This window comes from Puma concolor, chromosome B3 (genome assembly GCF_028749965.1).
Source record: "Puma concolor isolate L17-30 chromosome B3, mPumCon1.1.hap2, whole genome shotgun sequence".
Lineage (NCBI taxonomy): Eukaryota > Metazoa > Chordata > Mammalia > Carnivora > Felidae > Puma > Puma concolor.
This window is the reverse complement of record NC_141672.1, coordinates 28,282,326-28,300,545: the sequence shown is the minus strand read 5'-3', so window position 1 is coordinate 28,300,545 and position 18,220 is coordinate 28,282,326. Positions and strand designations below refer to the sequence as shown.

General features: G+C 41.4%; 1 protein-coding gene and 2 long non-coding RNA genes across 3 annotated transcripts in view; 1 reads left to right on the top strand and 2 right to left on the bottom strand.

The window, feature by feature from the left end:
• Window positions 1-13,957, bottom strand: part of TMED10 (transmembrane p24 trafficking protein 10) — a 41,755-nt gene extending 27,798 nt beyond the window's left edge. Inside the window, exon 1 of the mRNA XM_086709249.1 lies at window positions 13,679-13,957. Coding sequence (XP_086565375.1) covers window positions 13,679-13,903 — 225 coding nt within the window. The 5' untranslated portion in view covers window positions 13,904-13,957. The remainder of the gene's footprint in view (window positions 1-13,678) is intronic.
• Window positions 12,076-13,662, bottom strand: LOC147579829 (uncharacterized). Its single transcript, XR_015252185.1, has 2 exons — window positions 13,344-13,662; window positions 12,076-12,136 (listed from the first exon to the last, which is right to left on the bottom strand). It is a non-coding gene; the product is annotated as an uncharacterized LOC147579829 (long non-coding RNA).
• Window positions 12,941-14,111, top strand: LOC147579828 (uncharacterized). The gene is made up of 2 exons (XR_015252186.1): window positions 12,941-13,184; window positions 13,306-14,111. It is a non-coding gene; the product is annotated as an uncharacterized LOC147579828 (long non-coding RNA).
• The last annotated feature ends 4,109 nt before the right edge of the window (window positions 14,112-18,220 follow it).

Here is an 18,220-nt window from a genome sequence, read left to right as displayed (position 1 = left end):
TATTCAGATATTTGGAAATCCAAGCAAGCAACATGAGAACTTACCCTCCATGTTAAGCTCTTAAGGACTACTGGGCATTCTGAGATCCTAGAATTTTTCTGAAAATCAGGAGGTTTCCCATGTAGTTCATAACTCTGCAGCTATTTAGGAGCCACACCATCAATATTAGTTAAAAAAAAAAAAAAAAGCAAGCATATGCACTAACCCCAAAATAATTACATAAATCAGTAGGTAGCTAAGAAACAGAAAACTGAGCCAAGCTCAGTGACTAGCCAGAGCTGGCAAAGCCTAAAATCCTGAAATGATGGTTTTAAATTTCCTCAAATTAAAATGTTCTAATTACAGATCACCTTAAAAAGTCATCTGGTGTCTCAAGAATTGAGAGATTCTACTTTTTTTCCTTAAATTCTACTAAAGTACCTTGGTAATACAATAAATAACAGCCACTTTTACCTCCTGTAACAGCAAGCCCTTAAAAGTTTACTTCCTTTATAATATTTATTGTAAGATTCTTAATTAAACAAAGGTCATATCAAACCATAAAATTCACCCATATGACCTCAAGGAATGGGAAGTAATACAGCTGTGTTCTAGATTACACCTTCTGAAGAAAAGCAAACCAAAGTTCACAACTTAGTAAGTAAGGAAAAAGCGTTAATTCTATATGCGGGGTAGCTGATGTCAAGAATATGTAAATGCTCACACTGAAACTGTCAAAATAAGTGAAAATCCAGGTCACCAGGAAAATAAACTCCTTAAGAATTGGATTTTCTTGCACCTTCCCAGGCAGTAGCCGGAAAACAGGTTCTTGAGCAGGTCCTGCTCCTGGAGCCTGCTCCCATTTCTTCTATGAAACGTTCAAGATAATATGCTGCCTACTTGAAAAGGATCTTTAAGAAGCTTAGGCCCACACCTTTTGGGATGAGCACTGGGTGTTGTATGGAAACCAATTTGACAATAAATTTCATATATTGAAAAAATAAACATAAAAAAATAAAAAAATTTTAAAAATTTAAAAAAGAAGCTTAGGCCCATACTCTAGGCAAATAAAGCAATTAGGAATAAAAGAAATTAGAAGTCACCTGCAGGAAGAAACAAATAGGCACTATCAAGAACCTGAATCCAGCAAATGATATGTACACAATAAATTTGGCTCTAAGTTTTCTGGAAGCCAAGATTAAAAGACTATATAAGAGAACCAAGTTAGGTTACACATCATTTGTTTTCTGATGATAGATAATTTTCCTGGAACCAGACATGAAGAACAATTTATCAGGAAGGTCCTTGCAAAAGGACAGGGACCAATATCACTCTCCAATTTCAACCATAAACTTGCTAAAGATACAAATACAGTTCGAATAAGTACTTTTAGTGCTCCTCTATAGTGATGTGCCTGACCTAATGCAAAGGTGGGACCTGAAGGACCTAGACGACAGCTTCTGTGCCAGGGTTCTCTGCCCAGCCCACCCCCCTCTTACTGCTCACAGAATTCCCAGACTTACTCTAAAAGTTGCAAGAAGACTGGAACTACTTTTGGCCACTTGCTGAAACCACAATAGTGTTAAAAAAAAAAAAAAAAAAAAAAAAAAAAGCCAGGAAGAGAGGTCTTAAAAATAATACTACCTACCCAGATCTTGGTTTCTAATACCATTCATTCTCCAATAAAAGGAAGCAGGGATTCTCGTAGAAATGGCTGATCCCGGACGGGGGCAGAAAGTTATACAAGATGAGTCTGTAGCACTTTGTAGTGCCAGAAAGTAAGAAAGTCTCAAAAACAGAACAAAACAAAACAGAAAATAAGAAGGAGGGTATGTTAAAGGGCCACGGGAGCCAAATGAAAGAGCTCCCAACAGCCCAAACTGAAACAATGTGAGCAACAAAATAAAGTAGTATTGGACTGTAACCCAAAGTATAAATATTCATGAATCCATACTGATATAAAGCATTCAACAGAGACAAATCTCCCAGGCAGAAGACTCAATTTATGTAGAAAACAGCACCCTCAAGAAGACTGAGCAGACCTCCCCACTCCTTAAGCGTGGGCTGTGTATAGTGACTTCCTTCCAAACAGCACACCAAGGAACAGGAGAGAAAAAGTAACTTTATAGTAGAGAAACCTGACAATAACACTACCTTAGCCAGATGACCAAGATCAACAGCAACAGTGGTAAATCATGCAGATAGCATGCTCCCTTAATATGATGTAATGAAAATGGTCCTTTACCTCTGTGGGCTTCCTCCCCAAAACCCATACTCCCAGCTTTATCATAAAGAAAACATGATCAGACAAATCCCAAGGGAGGGGGGGGGGGCATCCTGCAAAATACCTGACCAACATTCCTTTAAACTCACAAGATCTTCAAAAACAAAGTCTGAGAAAGTGTCATGATCTAAAGGAGCCCAAAGAGATATGACTAAATGTAAAAGATCTTAGATGGGATCCTGGAACCAAAAAAAGGACATTAGGTGAAAACTAAAGAAATCTGAATGAAGTATGGATGTTAGTCAATAATAACATTTTAATGCTCTAAAACTGTTCTAAAATTAAAAGTTTGTGAAGCACCTGGCTGCCTCAGTCAGAAGAGCATGTGACTCTTGATCGCAGGGTGGTGAGTTCAAGCCCCATGTGGTGTAGAGATTACTTAAATAAATTAATTAAATTAAGTTTGTTTAAGGGGCGTCTTGGTGGCTCAGTTGGTTAAGGGTCTAAGTAGGGTCCGACTCTTGATTTCGGCTCAGGTCATGATCTCACAGATGTAAGTCCGGGCCCTGCTGTGGGTTCTGGGCGGACAGTTCAGAGCCTGCTTGGGATTCTTTCTTTCTTTCTTTCTTTCTCTCTCTCTCTCTCTCTCTCTCTCTCTCTCTCTCTCTCTCTCCCCTCCTCCACTTGCACTCTCTCTCTCAAAATAAATAAGTAATTTTTTTTAAAGTTTGTTTTAAAAAATACTATCCAGAAAGATGAAATCAAATGCATATATACACATGTGTCTGCAGATTCTCAAGAAATTTATAGGCTACTCAGAGCCAAGCAAGCATCAAGCATTTTCACAAACTTTAATGAGGGACATACAAATAGTTATTTTGGACAAAGTCCATATCTACTCCTGTAAAATAACATATGATCCACAGGGAAGGTGGCAAATCTGTCTTTGTATTGACACAGGTTACACATTGCTTTCATTTGCTGAATCAGCTCCATACCCACCAATCCCAAGAAAATGTTTAAAAAACAAAACAAAGCAAAACAAAACAGGGGCACCTGGGTCTGTTGAGCATCTGACTCTTGATTTCGGCTCAGGTCATGATCCCAGGTCGTGGGATCGAGCTGGGTGGGCATCAGGCTCCACGCTTAGCATAGAGCCTGCTTGGGATTCTCCTTCTCTCTCCTTCTGCCCCTCTCCCCTGCTCGTGTACACAATCTCTCTCTCTCAAATTAAACAAACAAACAAACAAACAAACAAAAAAACCCATGCGTCTTTTCCAGGAAGGCTACCATAGCAGCAGAGGTCAATCAGCTTGCAGCTTTGCTGTAGATGGTGAAAATCTGACGATGTAATTTCCTTCAATTAGGCTCCTACTTGGACTCTGTCTTCTTCAGGTTGACAATCAGTCTGTGGTAGAACACTTGACTATACAATGTGTGCATATTATTTTAAAGGTAACTATCATTATAGCTTCTGAATGACTAACTCAGGAATTTAGAAACATCAGGACCCTTGTACAAGTTCTATACACTGATAAGAATGAACTAAAACAGAAACACGTATCCTTTTCTCCCTTTGAAAGACAGTATAGGATAACAGACTGAATGTTCTAGAGTCAGACCTCAGGTCTGTGATCAAATCACAATTGTGCCACTTACTAGCTGTAAAGTTTTGGGTATATTCCTTACTCTCTCTGTTCTTCATATGTAAAATAAGGACAGTAGCACATACTCTGTGAGATTATTGTGAGGATTAAATTTATTTATTTATTTATTTTTAAAGGTTTTTTTTTTTTTTAATTTTTTTAAACGTTTATTTATTTTTTGAGACAGAGAGAGACAGAGCATGAACAGGGGAGGGCCAGAGAGAGAGGGAGACACAGAATCCGAAGCAGGCTCCAGGCTCTGAGCTGTCAGGACAGAGCCTGACGCGGGGCTCGAACCCACAGACCGCGAGATCATGACCTGAGCCGAAGTTGGATGCTTAACCGACTGAGCCACCCAGGCGCCCCTGTGAGGATTAAATTTAATACAGGTATAAAAAATAATAAATAAATAAATTGGTTAATTAATTCATTCAACACATGTAGAGTGCCTAGAAGAGCGTCTGGCATGTGGCAAGCACTCAAGTGTTACTATTACTGTCCTTTTCTCATGATGGTAACTATTGGTTAGTTGTAACGCAGAACTCCATAAACATTTAGGTCACTAACCATACTTTCGACCTAATAGTGTTACTAGATGGCAAACTATATTATAAAGTACACTATCCTGACTAAACTCAGGGACAATTATGGCCCAAATAGTTACCGCGTGGAAAGAGAAAAAGACAAAAGGCAAAATTCTCAAGGAAGCAGCAGCAAGATTTGGAACCTGAAGACAAAATGTCTGACGAAGCAAGGATTCAATGAAACCTTTTAGCTGCTAACAAGTTACAGTAAGAAATACAAGATGACACCAGCATTTCTGGCATGTGGTTGTTTTTTTTTTTTTTTTTTTACCTGCCAAGTAATAACCTACAAGCAGGACCCAACAACCTTAGGTGCAGGGGGAGGGGAGGGGAAGAGAGGACTGTGTGTGCATGATCTGCGGTTGCAGGCCTGCCTCTACCCTTCTTTTGGTAAAAGTTCACAAGTGAATCTTGAGCCATGGGATCTACTACCCTAAGACATAAAAAAGCAGAAAGAACACCAAGTCACTGAAGATGCTGTAGTTTTAGACTGGAAAAACAGTACAGTAGTCTCCCCTCATCCTTGATTTCCCTTTCTGTGGCTCCCTTACCTGTAGCCCGCTGTAGTACGGAAGCAGATGACCCTCCTTCAGATGCACGTTCAGGTCAAGAGTAGCCTGGTGCTACTTCACAATGCCTGTCATTCACCTCACTTCATCTCATCACATAGACACTTCATCATCTCCCATCACCACAGGAAAGGTGAGCTACTACAAGTCACCAATGTTTTCAAACTTGAAGAACACAGGTAACGGATGGCCTAGAAGCTATATATCTAATGGGCATAAAATGAATTTACCCTGATCTTTCAAGCAAGAGCAAGTACCAACCAAGTCTACTGACTGCATCCCTGAAATCCAAGGATCACATGTAGATTCTACCCAGAACAAAGTCAAACTTAGAAAGGCCTCAAGCAGCATTAAACAACACTAGCTTCTTTCAAACTTCCAACACAATTCAACAATGATGCAGTGCGGCATAGTATTGCTTGAGGCAACTTGTAGAAGTGTTGAAAACTAGAAATGAGAAATTTCCAGGGGTGCTTGGGTGGCTCAGTTGGTTAAGCATCTTGATTTCGGCTCAGGTCATTACCTCTTGGTTTGTGGGTTGCGATCTGCACTGTCAGTGTCGAGCCTGCTTGGGATTCTCTCTTCCTCACTCTCTGCACAACCACCCTCAACCCGCCCCCCCGCCCCCCGCCACTTGTGCTATCTGTCTCTCTCAAAAGAAAAAAATAAATAAATAAACTTAAATTAAAAAAAAAAAGAGAGAGAGATGGGAAATTTCCAGGCACTGTATATGATAATGGATAGATGCTCTCTTCCTGCTTCTATCAGCATTTGCTACATTAACTCAACATAGTCATGCGTGACTGGGTGGGGGTGGGGGTAGAGGGATGGGGGGTGGGGGTGATGGGAGGGAGGAGAAGTTGGGGGAAGAAAGTAAGAAAGAGGGAGGAAGGGAGGGGAATGAGAACGAAAGAGCAGTTGCTGCCCTAACAATACTACTGCGGGGGTGAAGCCAGATCAAATGTTTTTTTTCATACTGTTCCAAAGTTATTTACGGTAAAAACCTCCAGCGTGACCCTTTCAGGCACAAACAAAGCCTTGTTCTTTCTTAACAACTAGTCCCTTGATTTCCCACACATTACGTTGAACAATGAGGTTGGGGGCACAGGATAAAGCAGATGACATCAACCTCCCTCAAGTTGGAGGCTTGTTTGGGAGCCCAAATTCTGGTCCGTGGCCAGCTAGCTGATTTCACAGAAGGCTCTACTTGTCCAGGCTGCCAGACTGAGTATGCATATGGGGGCAATGGCTCAGGATCAACCACCAGTCAGCAATTCACACAAGAAACAGCATAGAAGACACTGTACCCGCTAGATTACCTTTATAAATCTTTTCCATTTTCCTAGAAACTAGGCACAGTCTCCAGAAATCATCATAAAGACATGGCATAGCAATTTCGATTTTATTTTTATTTATTTATTTTTATTAGAGAGAGAGAGAAAGAGCACAAGTGGGGGGGTGGGGGCGGGAGGAGGATATCCCAAGCAGGCTCCATGCTCAGTGCTGAGCCGGACATGGGGCTTGATACAACTCTGGAATCATGACCTGAGCTGAAATCAAGTGGGAAGCTCAACAGACTGAGCCACCCAGGCGCCTCACCAATTTCAACATCTAAGCAGCACCTTCTCTAGGTCAGTTCAAAACAGAGAAGGCTGTAGACAACTTTTCACCGAATAAGAGAAATTTAAATGAAGTAACATGATGTTTACCTTTTAGAGAGAAGGAAACACAGGTCAGAAATCAGAATATACTACAAAAAGAAACTAGCTTTTAATACTATTAAATGTTAATGTACCAATTGGCCTTCTGTACCAAACCACCTATTTATTCAATTGTTTCTAACCCACTGGATGATAATCACATCACATGTAAACCTAAAAGAGACAGATTTTTCTTAACAGAAAAAGATCAGTTCTCAGTATAGATTCCAGTAATAATAAACGGAAATAACTGTTCCAAATAAAGTAATCTCAAAACTATATCATATATATACACACACAGACACACACACACACCCAATCTTTTCATACAGCTTCAGTAGGGGGTGGAAACAGTTAAAAGCCATGGTTTCCCAGCTGCCAAGATACTTCTTGATCATTTTCAGGCTTAAATTATGATAGGCCTATGACTCAAGGCTGAACTCAAATGATCAGTTTGGCTTTCTCATCTATAAGCTAGTTGGGAAAGATTGGCACCACAACTGGGTATAACATCAAATAAAAAATAATTACATTTAGCAAAATGAACTATTAATTAGCATTAGCACTCTTGAAAAAATGACAATGAAAAAAAAGTTAGACCAATTAGATTATTTGGAAGAGGCTGAAAAAGTATAAATCATTTCAATTATTACCATTAGGCTTTTCTTTCCTTTTGGGTGATGATTATGACAACTCTTCACAACTGCTTTTTGCACTCTGTAAACTATTTGTAATGTACAAATCACCCTTAGGCAACAACTCATCTCATCACCTAAAACTAATTCATCCTCCAATTTGCACTATTAATAAGCATTCTAAATGATAAATGGTATTGGAGCTTATTAAACTATTATGATATCATCTAGTCTTAATGAAAATGTGGTTTTCAATTCAAAATCAACAGAGTTGAGATTCTGAGTTCCTACAACAGGCTTCTTATTATGGGCCTGAAGCAATGAAAAAATTTCTATATTCACTATAAATGATGAGTCAATACATCCTGCTTCAATTTTGTATAGCAAAGTCTTTAAATCTGATACTGTTCGGCCTGAGTTAGCCTCATTTTGTGGAAAAAAAAAAAAAACAAAAAAAAACAGGGAAAGGTGGTATGGGATAAATTCACTGGAAATCTCAGCACAAAACACATCTTAATATAGGCCTGAAGCAGAAATCTTTAGAGTCCCGCCCATCATTTCAATCCATTTCCATTCAGAGAGGCCTTCCCTGACCACTCAGATGCTCTACCCCTCTGTTACTCCCTACCCCCTAGTGTTTGATTTTTCTTTATAGTACTTGTCACTAGCTGCAACTGTGTGTGTTTTTTTAACCTGTTTTTGTTTCCAACTAGAACTCAAGGGTTTCATCTGCTCTCCATCCCCATTTCCCCAGCTAGGTCTGGCATATATTAAATATTAAAATATTCATTGCATGAATAGGAGAATCACAAACAAAATCCTCAGAATTCTTCTCATTATAACATTCTTTATCAGGTCACTGCAATGACATACGACAGGGGAGTCAGATTGGCAATTTTCATTCAGAAGAGAGGAAACAAAAGAGTAATAATATATATGACCTGAATAATCCGCTGAATAAAGAACCACCTCAATTAGTCCTTCCAACACTTCTATGAGATCTATCATCGCCCTGTTACGTATCAGGGACTCAAGGAGAAGGGTTAAGTAATTCCCTCGAGACCATACACCATTTAAGTGGTGGAGTTGCTGAGATTTGAACTCAAATCTGTCTAACTCCACATCCAGGGTCTTTCCACTCAACTCTTATTTAATAAGGCTAATATACTTGACTCAGTTGTAGAATAATGAGTATACAGTACATTGAACTTAAGACACAGGGATGAATAAGACACGAAAGACTTCACAAAGTAAGCACCATGCTACATCAAAAGTGCCATGTCAAACAGGTTATAAAGAAGGCACACAGAAGGGGTGTGCAGCCAAACACTGGTCCGGATTAAGAGAACACTGCATTCAAGGAACTGCACGAGGTTCAGTACGGTTGGAGTCAGGAGTGGGAGGAAAGACATGAAGAGGAAGGAAGAGGAGAAAAAAAATCAGAGATACGGCTAGGACACTGCCAATTCATTTGTCCATTAATTTCTGATGTTGAAGTCCTACTATGTACTATGTGCCAGGCACTGTATTAGACAGGCATTTCAATGGTGAATGAAATACAATCTCTGCTCAAGGAGTTTAGAGTCTATGTAAGAAAACACAAAACTGTGTATATAAACACAGAACTACAACATACAGTGATACGTGAAAACATTGATATATTCGCTGGACATTAAGGTACTCCCTGCCAGGAAGAAAGTGCATTAGGCCAATCGAGGCACTATATTCACAAAGACCCTTATGAGAGAGACTGCCTTATTCAGAGCAACAACGAAATGCCAAGTCCGGTTAGCTAAATTTTACACTACAGAAAGCCTCCAGCTCCCCTCTTAACCTCAGCCCAAACCATGGCTGCTTGAACCAAGGATGGACAAAACACCCAAGAGAAGACAGTCAGTAGGCTGTGAGAAACCTGAAATGTGGCCTGGCGTATAAAAAAGAGCTGAACCAATCAGATTCTCTCACTCAAGAGGTATACTTCAGAAGCAGAAATGATCCACAGAGAATCCTTGGGCAGAGTGTGGGGCACAAGTGGTCAAAATTTAAAAGAAAGTGAATAGATGCTATGAAAAAAGGTTGCAAACCGTGATAAGGGACTGGATCAAGCCAACAAAAGTGTTCTGTGGCCTGAACAGTATATTACATTTTTTAAAATGACACCCAGCTTGTGGTCTCTAAAATACCATTCCCCACAAAAATGGACAGAACTCCTTGGAGGAACCGCCACTTCCAGGTCAGTGGTTGCGCAGACGAAAGATGAGCCTAGGATACCTTGTTCCGCAAAACAGGGAAGCTATCAAACCCTAATGGGGTTGTGTTAAAATAAAAGGCTACAGGAACCAGAGGGACATGTGAGCCTAAAGAAAGAATGCAAGTGATAAAAACAATGACTCTAAAAATGGAAATAACAAAAAATGATTTCAGTATAATACTTCATTAAAATAACACCTTCTTCAGACTACATTCGAATGACAAAGGCAACTCTCTCTTACTCTGAAAATTGTCAATTAGAAGGAATGAATTCTGCATTTATCCTGCCTTTTCTACATGAATTAAAAATTTTAGGGTAACTAAATGATTTTGAAAGTTGATGAATTCTTTAAGAATAATTCCAGCTAAGGGACACCTGGGTGGCTCAGTCAGTGAAGCGTCTGACTTCAGCTCAGGTCATGATCTCGTGGGTTCATGGGTTCAAGCCCCGCATCAGACTCCATGCTGAGAGCTCAGAGCCTGGAGCCTGCTTTGGATTCTGTGTCTTCCTCTCTCTGCCCCTCCCCTGTTCGCACTCTGTCTCTCTCTTTTAAAAATAAATAAACATTAAAAATTAAAAAAAGAATTCCAGCTAGCAAATATGGAAGGAATAACAAAATTAGAAAATCATCATTACACAACCTTAATGAAACAAGAAATTCGCACAACAGTCAGCAATAGACTCAGAAGTAAAAGAATGATGAGAAGCTTTACAATGGAGACTTTGGGCTGCTACCACCTTAGGTAGGTAGAATAATGCCCACCTCTCCAAAGATGTCTACACCCTAATCCTCAGAACCCATGAATGTTATAGTACATGGCAAAAGGGGGTTTGCAAGTGTGATTAAATTAGGGTCTGTGATAAAGAGATTATCACAAGGGTCCTTATAAGGGAAAGAGAGAAGCAGGAAAATCAGAAGGAGATGATGGATGGAAGCAGAGGAGGGAGGGGGAGAGAGACGGTGGGAAAGAGGGAGAAAAAGCAAGATTTAGAGATACTTATTACAGGCTCTGAGGATGGGGGAAGGGTCACCAACTAAAGAATGCAGGCAGTCTCTAGATGCTGGAAAAGACAAGGAAATGGATTCTCTCACCTAGAGCCTTCAGAAACAACACAGCTTTGTGGACACCTTGATTTTATGACTTCTAACCTCCGAATTGTCAGATAAATAAATGTGTCTCGTTTTAAGCTACTGAGTTTGTGGTGATTTGCTACAGCAGCAGTAGGACGCTAACACAAAGGTGAACCCACTGATCAATCTTAGCACTGAGAGGCACAGAAAGTACTGTGTGCTTTGCTGCGATGCCGCATGAGGCATACAGCACCCACGAAGTACTCTTCACCAAAAAGATAAACCTGAAACTAACTGCAGCAAATCTTAGAGCTGATTCCTTTTACAAGAAACACAGGGAGCAGAAAGAACTGTTTGGATGATACCTCAAGGAAGTAAACAGACAAAGCCGCAGTATAGGACATTTTACGGACAACTGACTGACAATACAACTGCCAAGACTCGATTAAAGAAGACTTGAGAGATCTAAGAAATTAATTTAAAAACATATTTCTGAGACAAGTGGAGAAACCTGAATATGAACTGGGTACTACTGGATAGCATTATTAATTTTGTGAGGAGTGAGTATAGCCACATAACACCGTGACTACGTGCTTAAAGGAATTCATGCTGAAGTGTGCAAGACTGAAATACCATGATATCTAGGATTTACTTTAAAACAATTCGGCATATGGGCACTAGGGCGGGTCAGTCGGTTAAGCATCCGACTTTGGTTAAGCATCCAACTTGCGGCTCAGGTCGAGATCTCTTGGTTCGTGAGTTTGAGTCCCGCGTCGGGCTCTCTGCCATCAGCGCAGGGCCTGCTTCAGATCCTCTGTTCCCCGCCCTCTTTCAGCCCCTCCCCCACTCGTGCTTGCTTTCTCTCTCTCAAAAATAAACATTAAAAAAAATTCAGCATAAAATGAGAAGGAGAGGCAGTTTCGATGAAACAAGTGTGGCAAGACCCTGGTAAGTATTGAGTCTGGGTACTGTATTCATGGCGGACTGACCATACTCTTCTCTATAAAACTGCAAACAAACCATAACCAAACCAATTTGAATCAGTTGATGACATTTAAAAATCAGGAGATTTCACATCAAAACCTGGATTTCTGACTTCATGTGAAAATTAGATGTGGCAACAAGGCCTACATCAAGAGATCGGTACTGGCTACCCCAAATTAACAGTTCCCAGCGTCTCCCAGGTATCATCACTGCCACTGTTTATAATCATATCTGTCCCAATTCATTCATTTATGTTGCCTACCTGGCATTTATTTGGGTTTAGGATCCCAGGAGTAATCCAATTAAGCTGGTTAGAAGCAAGAGAACGAAGCACACGTGGGGAGACCAACTGAGTGATGGCAAAATGTTAGTGTTGTTGAGGTGTCTCCAGCAGTCTTGGAGGCGATATAATTCACATGAGGCCATAAAGCTAAACTATGCTTCCTGTATTTATTAACGGCTTACTAGAAGGCAGGCCAAATGCTTGAGATTCTGGAAAATATGAACATGAAAATAATTCCTGCCCTCAGAATACTAACAATCTAATAAGAAAGACAAGGTATAAAGACAAATAGCTACAATATCAGATGAAAATAAGTTCAGGGTACTGTTCAGGGTGGCTCGTACCTAAAATGCAAAATGGGGACCAAATACATAAAGCTCCAGAAAGAGATCATAAAGAGCGCTACAGAGCAAGCTGGAAAATTTAAACTTTATCAGATGAGCAACAGTGAGCCACTGAAGGGTTTCAAAATATAAATATAAATCAGAGGGGACAACACTGGAGATGAGAGTAACATCTCCTTTATTGCTCAAATTCTCTTATTCTATGCACTACATCCTTCGAGGAGTCAGCAGCATGACTCTCAAAACACTGTATCTAAACCTCTAAAATTATATGATCACAGCTTTCTTGGTCAGACAGAAGTTTGGTATCTGAAGAGAATAATAAAAGAAAAGGTCACTGAGCAAACCCCTAAAAATAGTTTATATCTCCCAAATAAAATATAAATAATTACCACTACTGGGTTCCAATACCTTAAACATAAATTATGGTCTTACTATACCCGAAGCTCTATCAAAAAGTAAAAAGGTTTCTTCCTATTTAGTCTAAGACCCATTTTTCTTAACAAACTGTGCACTTATCCCGAATGAATAAAACAATCAAAGCTTTATGGGTATCATATTATATTAACTTTTCAAAGACAGCGCTGGTCATCCTAATGGCACAAGAGGGCCAAACTGGCATTACAGTAGTAGTTTGTCACCATCAACGAATACTGTTGAAATCTTGCATAAAAATTGACCAAATCCAAACTCTGGGGTACCGTTAAAAAAATACTACAGAGTGACCATTTTGTGACCAACGATCGACTTTAACCAATCACAGGTATGACAAATAAAAAGCAAGGCGAGTGTAAGACTGCAGTCCTTTTCTTTCACCTTACTGAACTCCCAAACCAAGAATTCCAGCTCGGACATCAATTTATTCTACATCGCTCTAAGCCTCAGTCTGCTCACGTGTAAGATGAAACCAACGGTAACGAACTAAATAGTATCATATGTAACGTGGCACAGGACCTGACACACAGCTAATGCTCAACAAATAACGGGTTTTATTATTCACGGTAAGCTTCAGCCCTTCCATGATTTTCCTGCAGGTTTCAGGGGGTCTGATGATGCCAAGCCCGACACATACTCAACACGCAGAGGCCTCTTCGGAGAAACAAGTTCCAGTTCAAGATAACTAGGACCGGAACACTTACAGGACCCCGACCACAACCAAAGTCGAGGCCGCCCCAGCTCAGCGGTCACCACATCCAGCAAGGCCTCGCGGCCCTTGTAAGGGTTCCCTGCAATTGGCGCCCCGCCCCGCCCCGCCAACTCCGACCAGCCGGATGAGGGGGCGGTCTCGACCGCGCACCCATCGCGCTTCAGGGAGGCCAGGCCGCCCTCCAGGCCCCAGGCCGCCCCCCCACCCCATCCTCGGTCGACGCCTACGGTCTTCCCTCCCCGCGCCGCCCACTGCCGCACCTTGAGGTGGGTACGCAGGCCGCCAGCGCCCCCAGACTGGTCGGTGATCTCGTACGCGCCCGTCACCAGCAGGTCCTTGTGGATCTCCTCGCGGAGGCACTTGCGGGAGTTAACGGGGAGATGAAAGGAGATGGCGAGCACCGAGCTGGGGCCCAGCAGGAATAAAACCAGCACCGCCAACGGGGAAGGGCCACGCTGAGCTGGTGGGCCAGACAAACCAGACATGGTGCCGGAGACGGTTCACCTCCTTGGGCCTCTACCGCGCCGGAACCGGGAGGTCCCACGTGACTCACCTCTGACCGAATGCCGTGAGCGCCATTTTGGAGACTGGCAAATAAACGAGGACTATATGATAAATCTCTTGAAAGGGAAAACATGATATGATACCACGTAATATCAACAAATTAAAATGGTTAAATTCGGTTTTCTAGAAGTTTCCCTCAAAAGTTTTATTTTTGTTAACCTTAGTAACCGCTCACTCAGCCGTAACAAGTGTGGGCAGCCCTGGAAGTAATTCTTTTTTAACTTCCGGAAGTAGTGCCCGCGAGTTTTTAAGGTCGGTGATACCATAGCAACCAAGCACCAATAGGAAACGGCCACAAAGGCCCTTGGTTAGTCCCGCCCATCGGCCTCCAAGGCCCGCCGGGCGGGGCGCAGGCAGTTGGGCCTTCCCAGCACCTTGCTGCCTTGGTGACAACTGACACGTTGAGCACTAGAGAAGAAAACTTCGAGAGGCTGAGCGGAAAGATTCTAATTTAGCTATTAGGCGAGCGGAGCCAGTATCTCAGATTAGGTGTATGGGTTACCTGATGAATGTGAGCTGGGCGTAGGCACAGATCGTGCACCTGAGCACAGTAACTGCTGGAGTAACTGCTTTCTGAATGTGTATCTTATTTAGTAAACCTCAGGCACCTACTATGTTAGGTAACATTCAACGAAATTTGGATTTTGTATTTTCTTTTTAAAATTTTATTTTGGGGCGCCTGGGTGGCGCAGTCGGTTAAGCGTCCGACTTCAGCCAGGTCACGATCTCGCGGTCCGTGAGTTCGAGCCCCGCGTCAGGCTCTGGGCTGATGGCTCAGAACCTGGAGCCTGTTTCCGATTCTGTGTCTCCCTCTCTCTCTGCCCCTCCCCCGTTCATGCTCTGTCTCTCTCTGTCCCAAAAATAAATAAACGTTGAAAAAAATTAAAAAAATAAATAAATAAAATAAAATTTTATTTTTAAGTAATCTCTGCACCCAGGGTGGGGGCTGGAACCCACAACCCTGAGATCAAGAGTTGAATGCTCCACCGGACTGAAGCAGTCTGGTGCCCGTGTATTTTCCATTTAAATTGAATAAAACACACTGTTTTAGTTCAGTCTGAAAAATGGAGCCGATGCCATTTACCAGATAAGCGTTGTCAAGTAATTACGTGTTTTTAATGCATAAACACTTTAGGGATCAAATAGGCTACTCTGTAGTAAGTAAATGTACATGGTAATCGCTCATATGTTCTTTTATCAAATATTTATTGAGTACCTACTATGTGATGATGGTACACTATACCGTGCATGAATACTGACATGTTTTGATTTAACCACTATTGCTATCAAATAGTCAGGAATGAAGAAAATATGAAGATGAAAAAGGAATACACAAGAGCCTAAATTTAGAATCATCTACTTTGATTGCTTTTCATTGATCAGCTACAGAAATACCCAGAAGTTGGACTATCTGCTTTTAGCAATTTAAATGATTGTTCTGTATTTATAACTCCTTTCAGTCCATCTAGTTCTTTTCCTGGAACTGAAGTCCCACAAACAAAACAAGAACAAACATAAAGGAGCTGTAAAACATTTTAAAATTTGACAAATGCCATATAATAATTATTTTATGAGGTGTCCATTTAGGAACATTTAGTTTGATTATTTTATCCCCGATCTAGGATAAGATTGCTAGTCTACTCAGCACATCCTCATAATTTGCATTGGCCTTTTCCCTGCCCATGCAGGGAATCAGTATCAAGGAGTTATTCAATTCATTGTTTATTCTCAGCCCTTATGCTCTGCTGACCATCAGCCAAAGATTTGCAACCCATAAAATCCTGTGTGTGTGTGTGTGTGTGTGTGTGTGTGTGTGTGTGTGTGCGCGCGCGCATGCGTGTGTGTATGCATGTATTTTAATTTCTATCTATGCATGTATTTTAATTTCTATCTTACATTTATATAATAGCTTATTTTAAAAAATATTTTCATGTAATTATCTCACTTGACATTTTCAAACACCATATGACATAGGCTGGGCAAGTCTATTCATTTTACAGATGAGGAAACTGAGGTTCTGAGAGGCCAAAGATCTTTCACACTCCAGATCCCATTGTTTAAAAATTTTTTTTTCAACGTTTATTTATTTTTGAGACAGAGAGAGACAGAGCATGAACGGGGGAGGGGCAGAGAGAGAGGGAGACACAGAAGCGGAAACAGGCTCCAGGCTCTGAGCCATCAGCCCAGAGCCCGACGCGGGGCTCGAACTCACGGACCACGAGATCGTGACCTGGCTGAAGTCGGACGCTTAACCGACTGCGCCACCCAGGCGCCCCATAGATCCCATTGTTTAAAAGTGACAAAGTCAGTCTGAGGGCCTGAGCCTTCTTCAGGAAGGTACCATTATTTATTATTTTACAGATGAAGAAACTGAGACCTAGGGAAATTGAGTTACTTTCCCAAGTCACAGCCCACGTGTACTTTCTTGTCCTATGTTCTCACTTATCCTGCCTCCAATTATTTCTTGTCTCCCTTCCCTCCTTCACATTTTTCTTCCTAGCACTCGCCACTATTTTATATACACTGTACATATTTATCTTGTTTATTAGTCTGTCTCCCTAACTAGGGTATCTGTTTTGTGAGGGGCCGAGATTTTTGTCTATTTTTTTCATTGCTTTATCTCCTGAATCTAAAATAGGGCCTGATGCAGCACCTGGGTGGCTCAGTCGTTTGAGCGTCTGACTTGAGATTTTGGCTCGGGTCATGATCTCACAGTTGGTCATGGGAATGTGCCCTGAGCTGCACTTGGGGCTTGCATACATAAACTAAAAATAAGTAGATAGATAGATAGATAGATAGATAGATAGATAGATAGATAGATAAAATAAAATAGGGCCTGGCACTTAGAAGGCACAATAAATAATGGTTCAGTAAATGCAATATTGATCCCTTAGCTCCTAGCAAAAGACCTAACAGCAAATTCCTTCAATTATTCCTTAGCTGTTTTCACACAAATGTATTTAATCCATGATGTATCTAAAGTGTAGATACAATTTCAGTTTTGCCAATAAAATGCAGGGGAAAAAAATTTTCCCCTCTATGCTATGGAACTAGAGGGCAGAGTAGATACTCCTAGGGAACCCAAACTTTTAAACTCTACATCTGCATTAAAGAAGGTACCATTTTTCATTTGTTGCAGGGAAAAGGCCTCATGAATTGGAGAGCAAACAGGAAGAGTGCCACAACCAGAAAAAATGTTTCTTCCTAGCCTAACAGTCTCTGCTATCCTATCATCCTGAAACTTCCCCAGCTGGACCCAGGTTCCCAAGATTCCTGAAGCCCCTGGGGCCTCTGGAGCTGAATAGATGTCACCAGGACATACTCTTTACCCAGACTATCCCTAAGCCACAGGTTTTTCAACCTTTTGTTTATAGAGAGGGAGCATGTTTAAAACACACCTCACCCCAGACAATGATTCAGAACTCTTACTAAGAATCTGCATTTGTGATAAACTTGCTGGGTGTTTCTGTGGTTAGAAGTCCTTGGACAGTCCTTTCTGTGGTTAGAAGGGCTTTAGCCATCTGCCTTCTCGATGCCTCCTTTAACCAGCTGAATCCTCCAGTGTGGCTTGAGGCTCCCCACTCCCATGCAGAAGCAGTCAAGAATTCCTAACTCTGGTGTCTCTGCCCATTCATGTGTACAGGCCCACTCATAGAGTGTATTTAAGCAGCTAAAACAAGGTGGGTTCTGTGAAGATGCAAAAGACCCTTTTGGAAAGCCATTTGGCAATATTTGTCATGTGTCTTTGACCCAGAGAATGATTCCAAGGACTTCTATGGGTTCTCTAAGTTCTAAAGTCTCCCAAGACCTGTTCCTGGAACCTTTGTGCTGCATTTGGGGGATGATCTCATTCACTCCCATGACTTTAAATGCATCCATAGTCTGATAACTCCCCAATTCCCAAATGTGGATTTCCAGCCCTGACCTCTCAGCTCCAGAGTCTATATCAGGCTCCTTACTTGACATCTCCAAATTGGATGACTAATAGGCAACTCATACTTAACTCTTAATTTCCCCTCTCCCCCCACTCCCAAATGTGCTTCTTCCCCATCTCAGTAAATGGCACCACCTTCTACTTCTTCACTGAGGCCATCCTTGTTTCCTCTTTCTCTTACCCCCTCCCCACACAGACCCAGTTCATCAGCATGTCCTACCCATTCTGTGTCCTAAATACATGCCAGTCAGTTTCTACTTCTCTCTAAGCCAGGGGTTTGCAAACTACTGCCCAGCTAGACAGT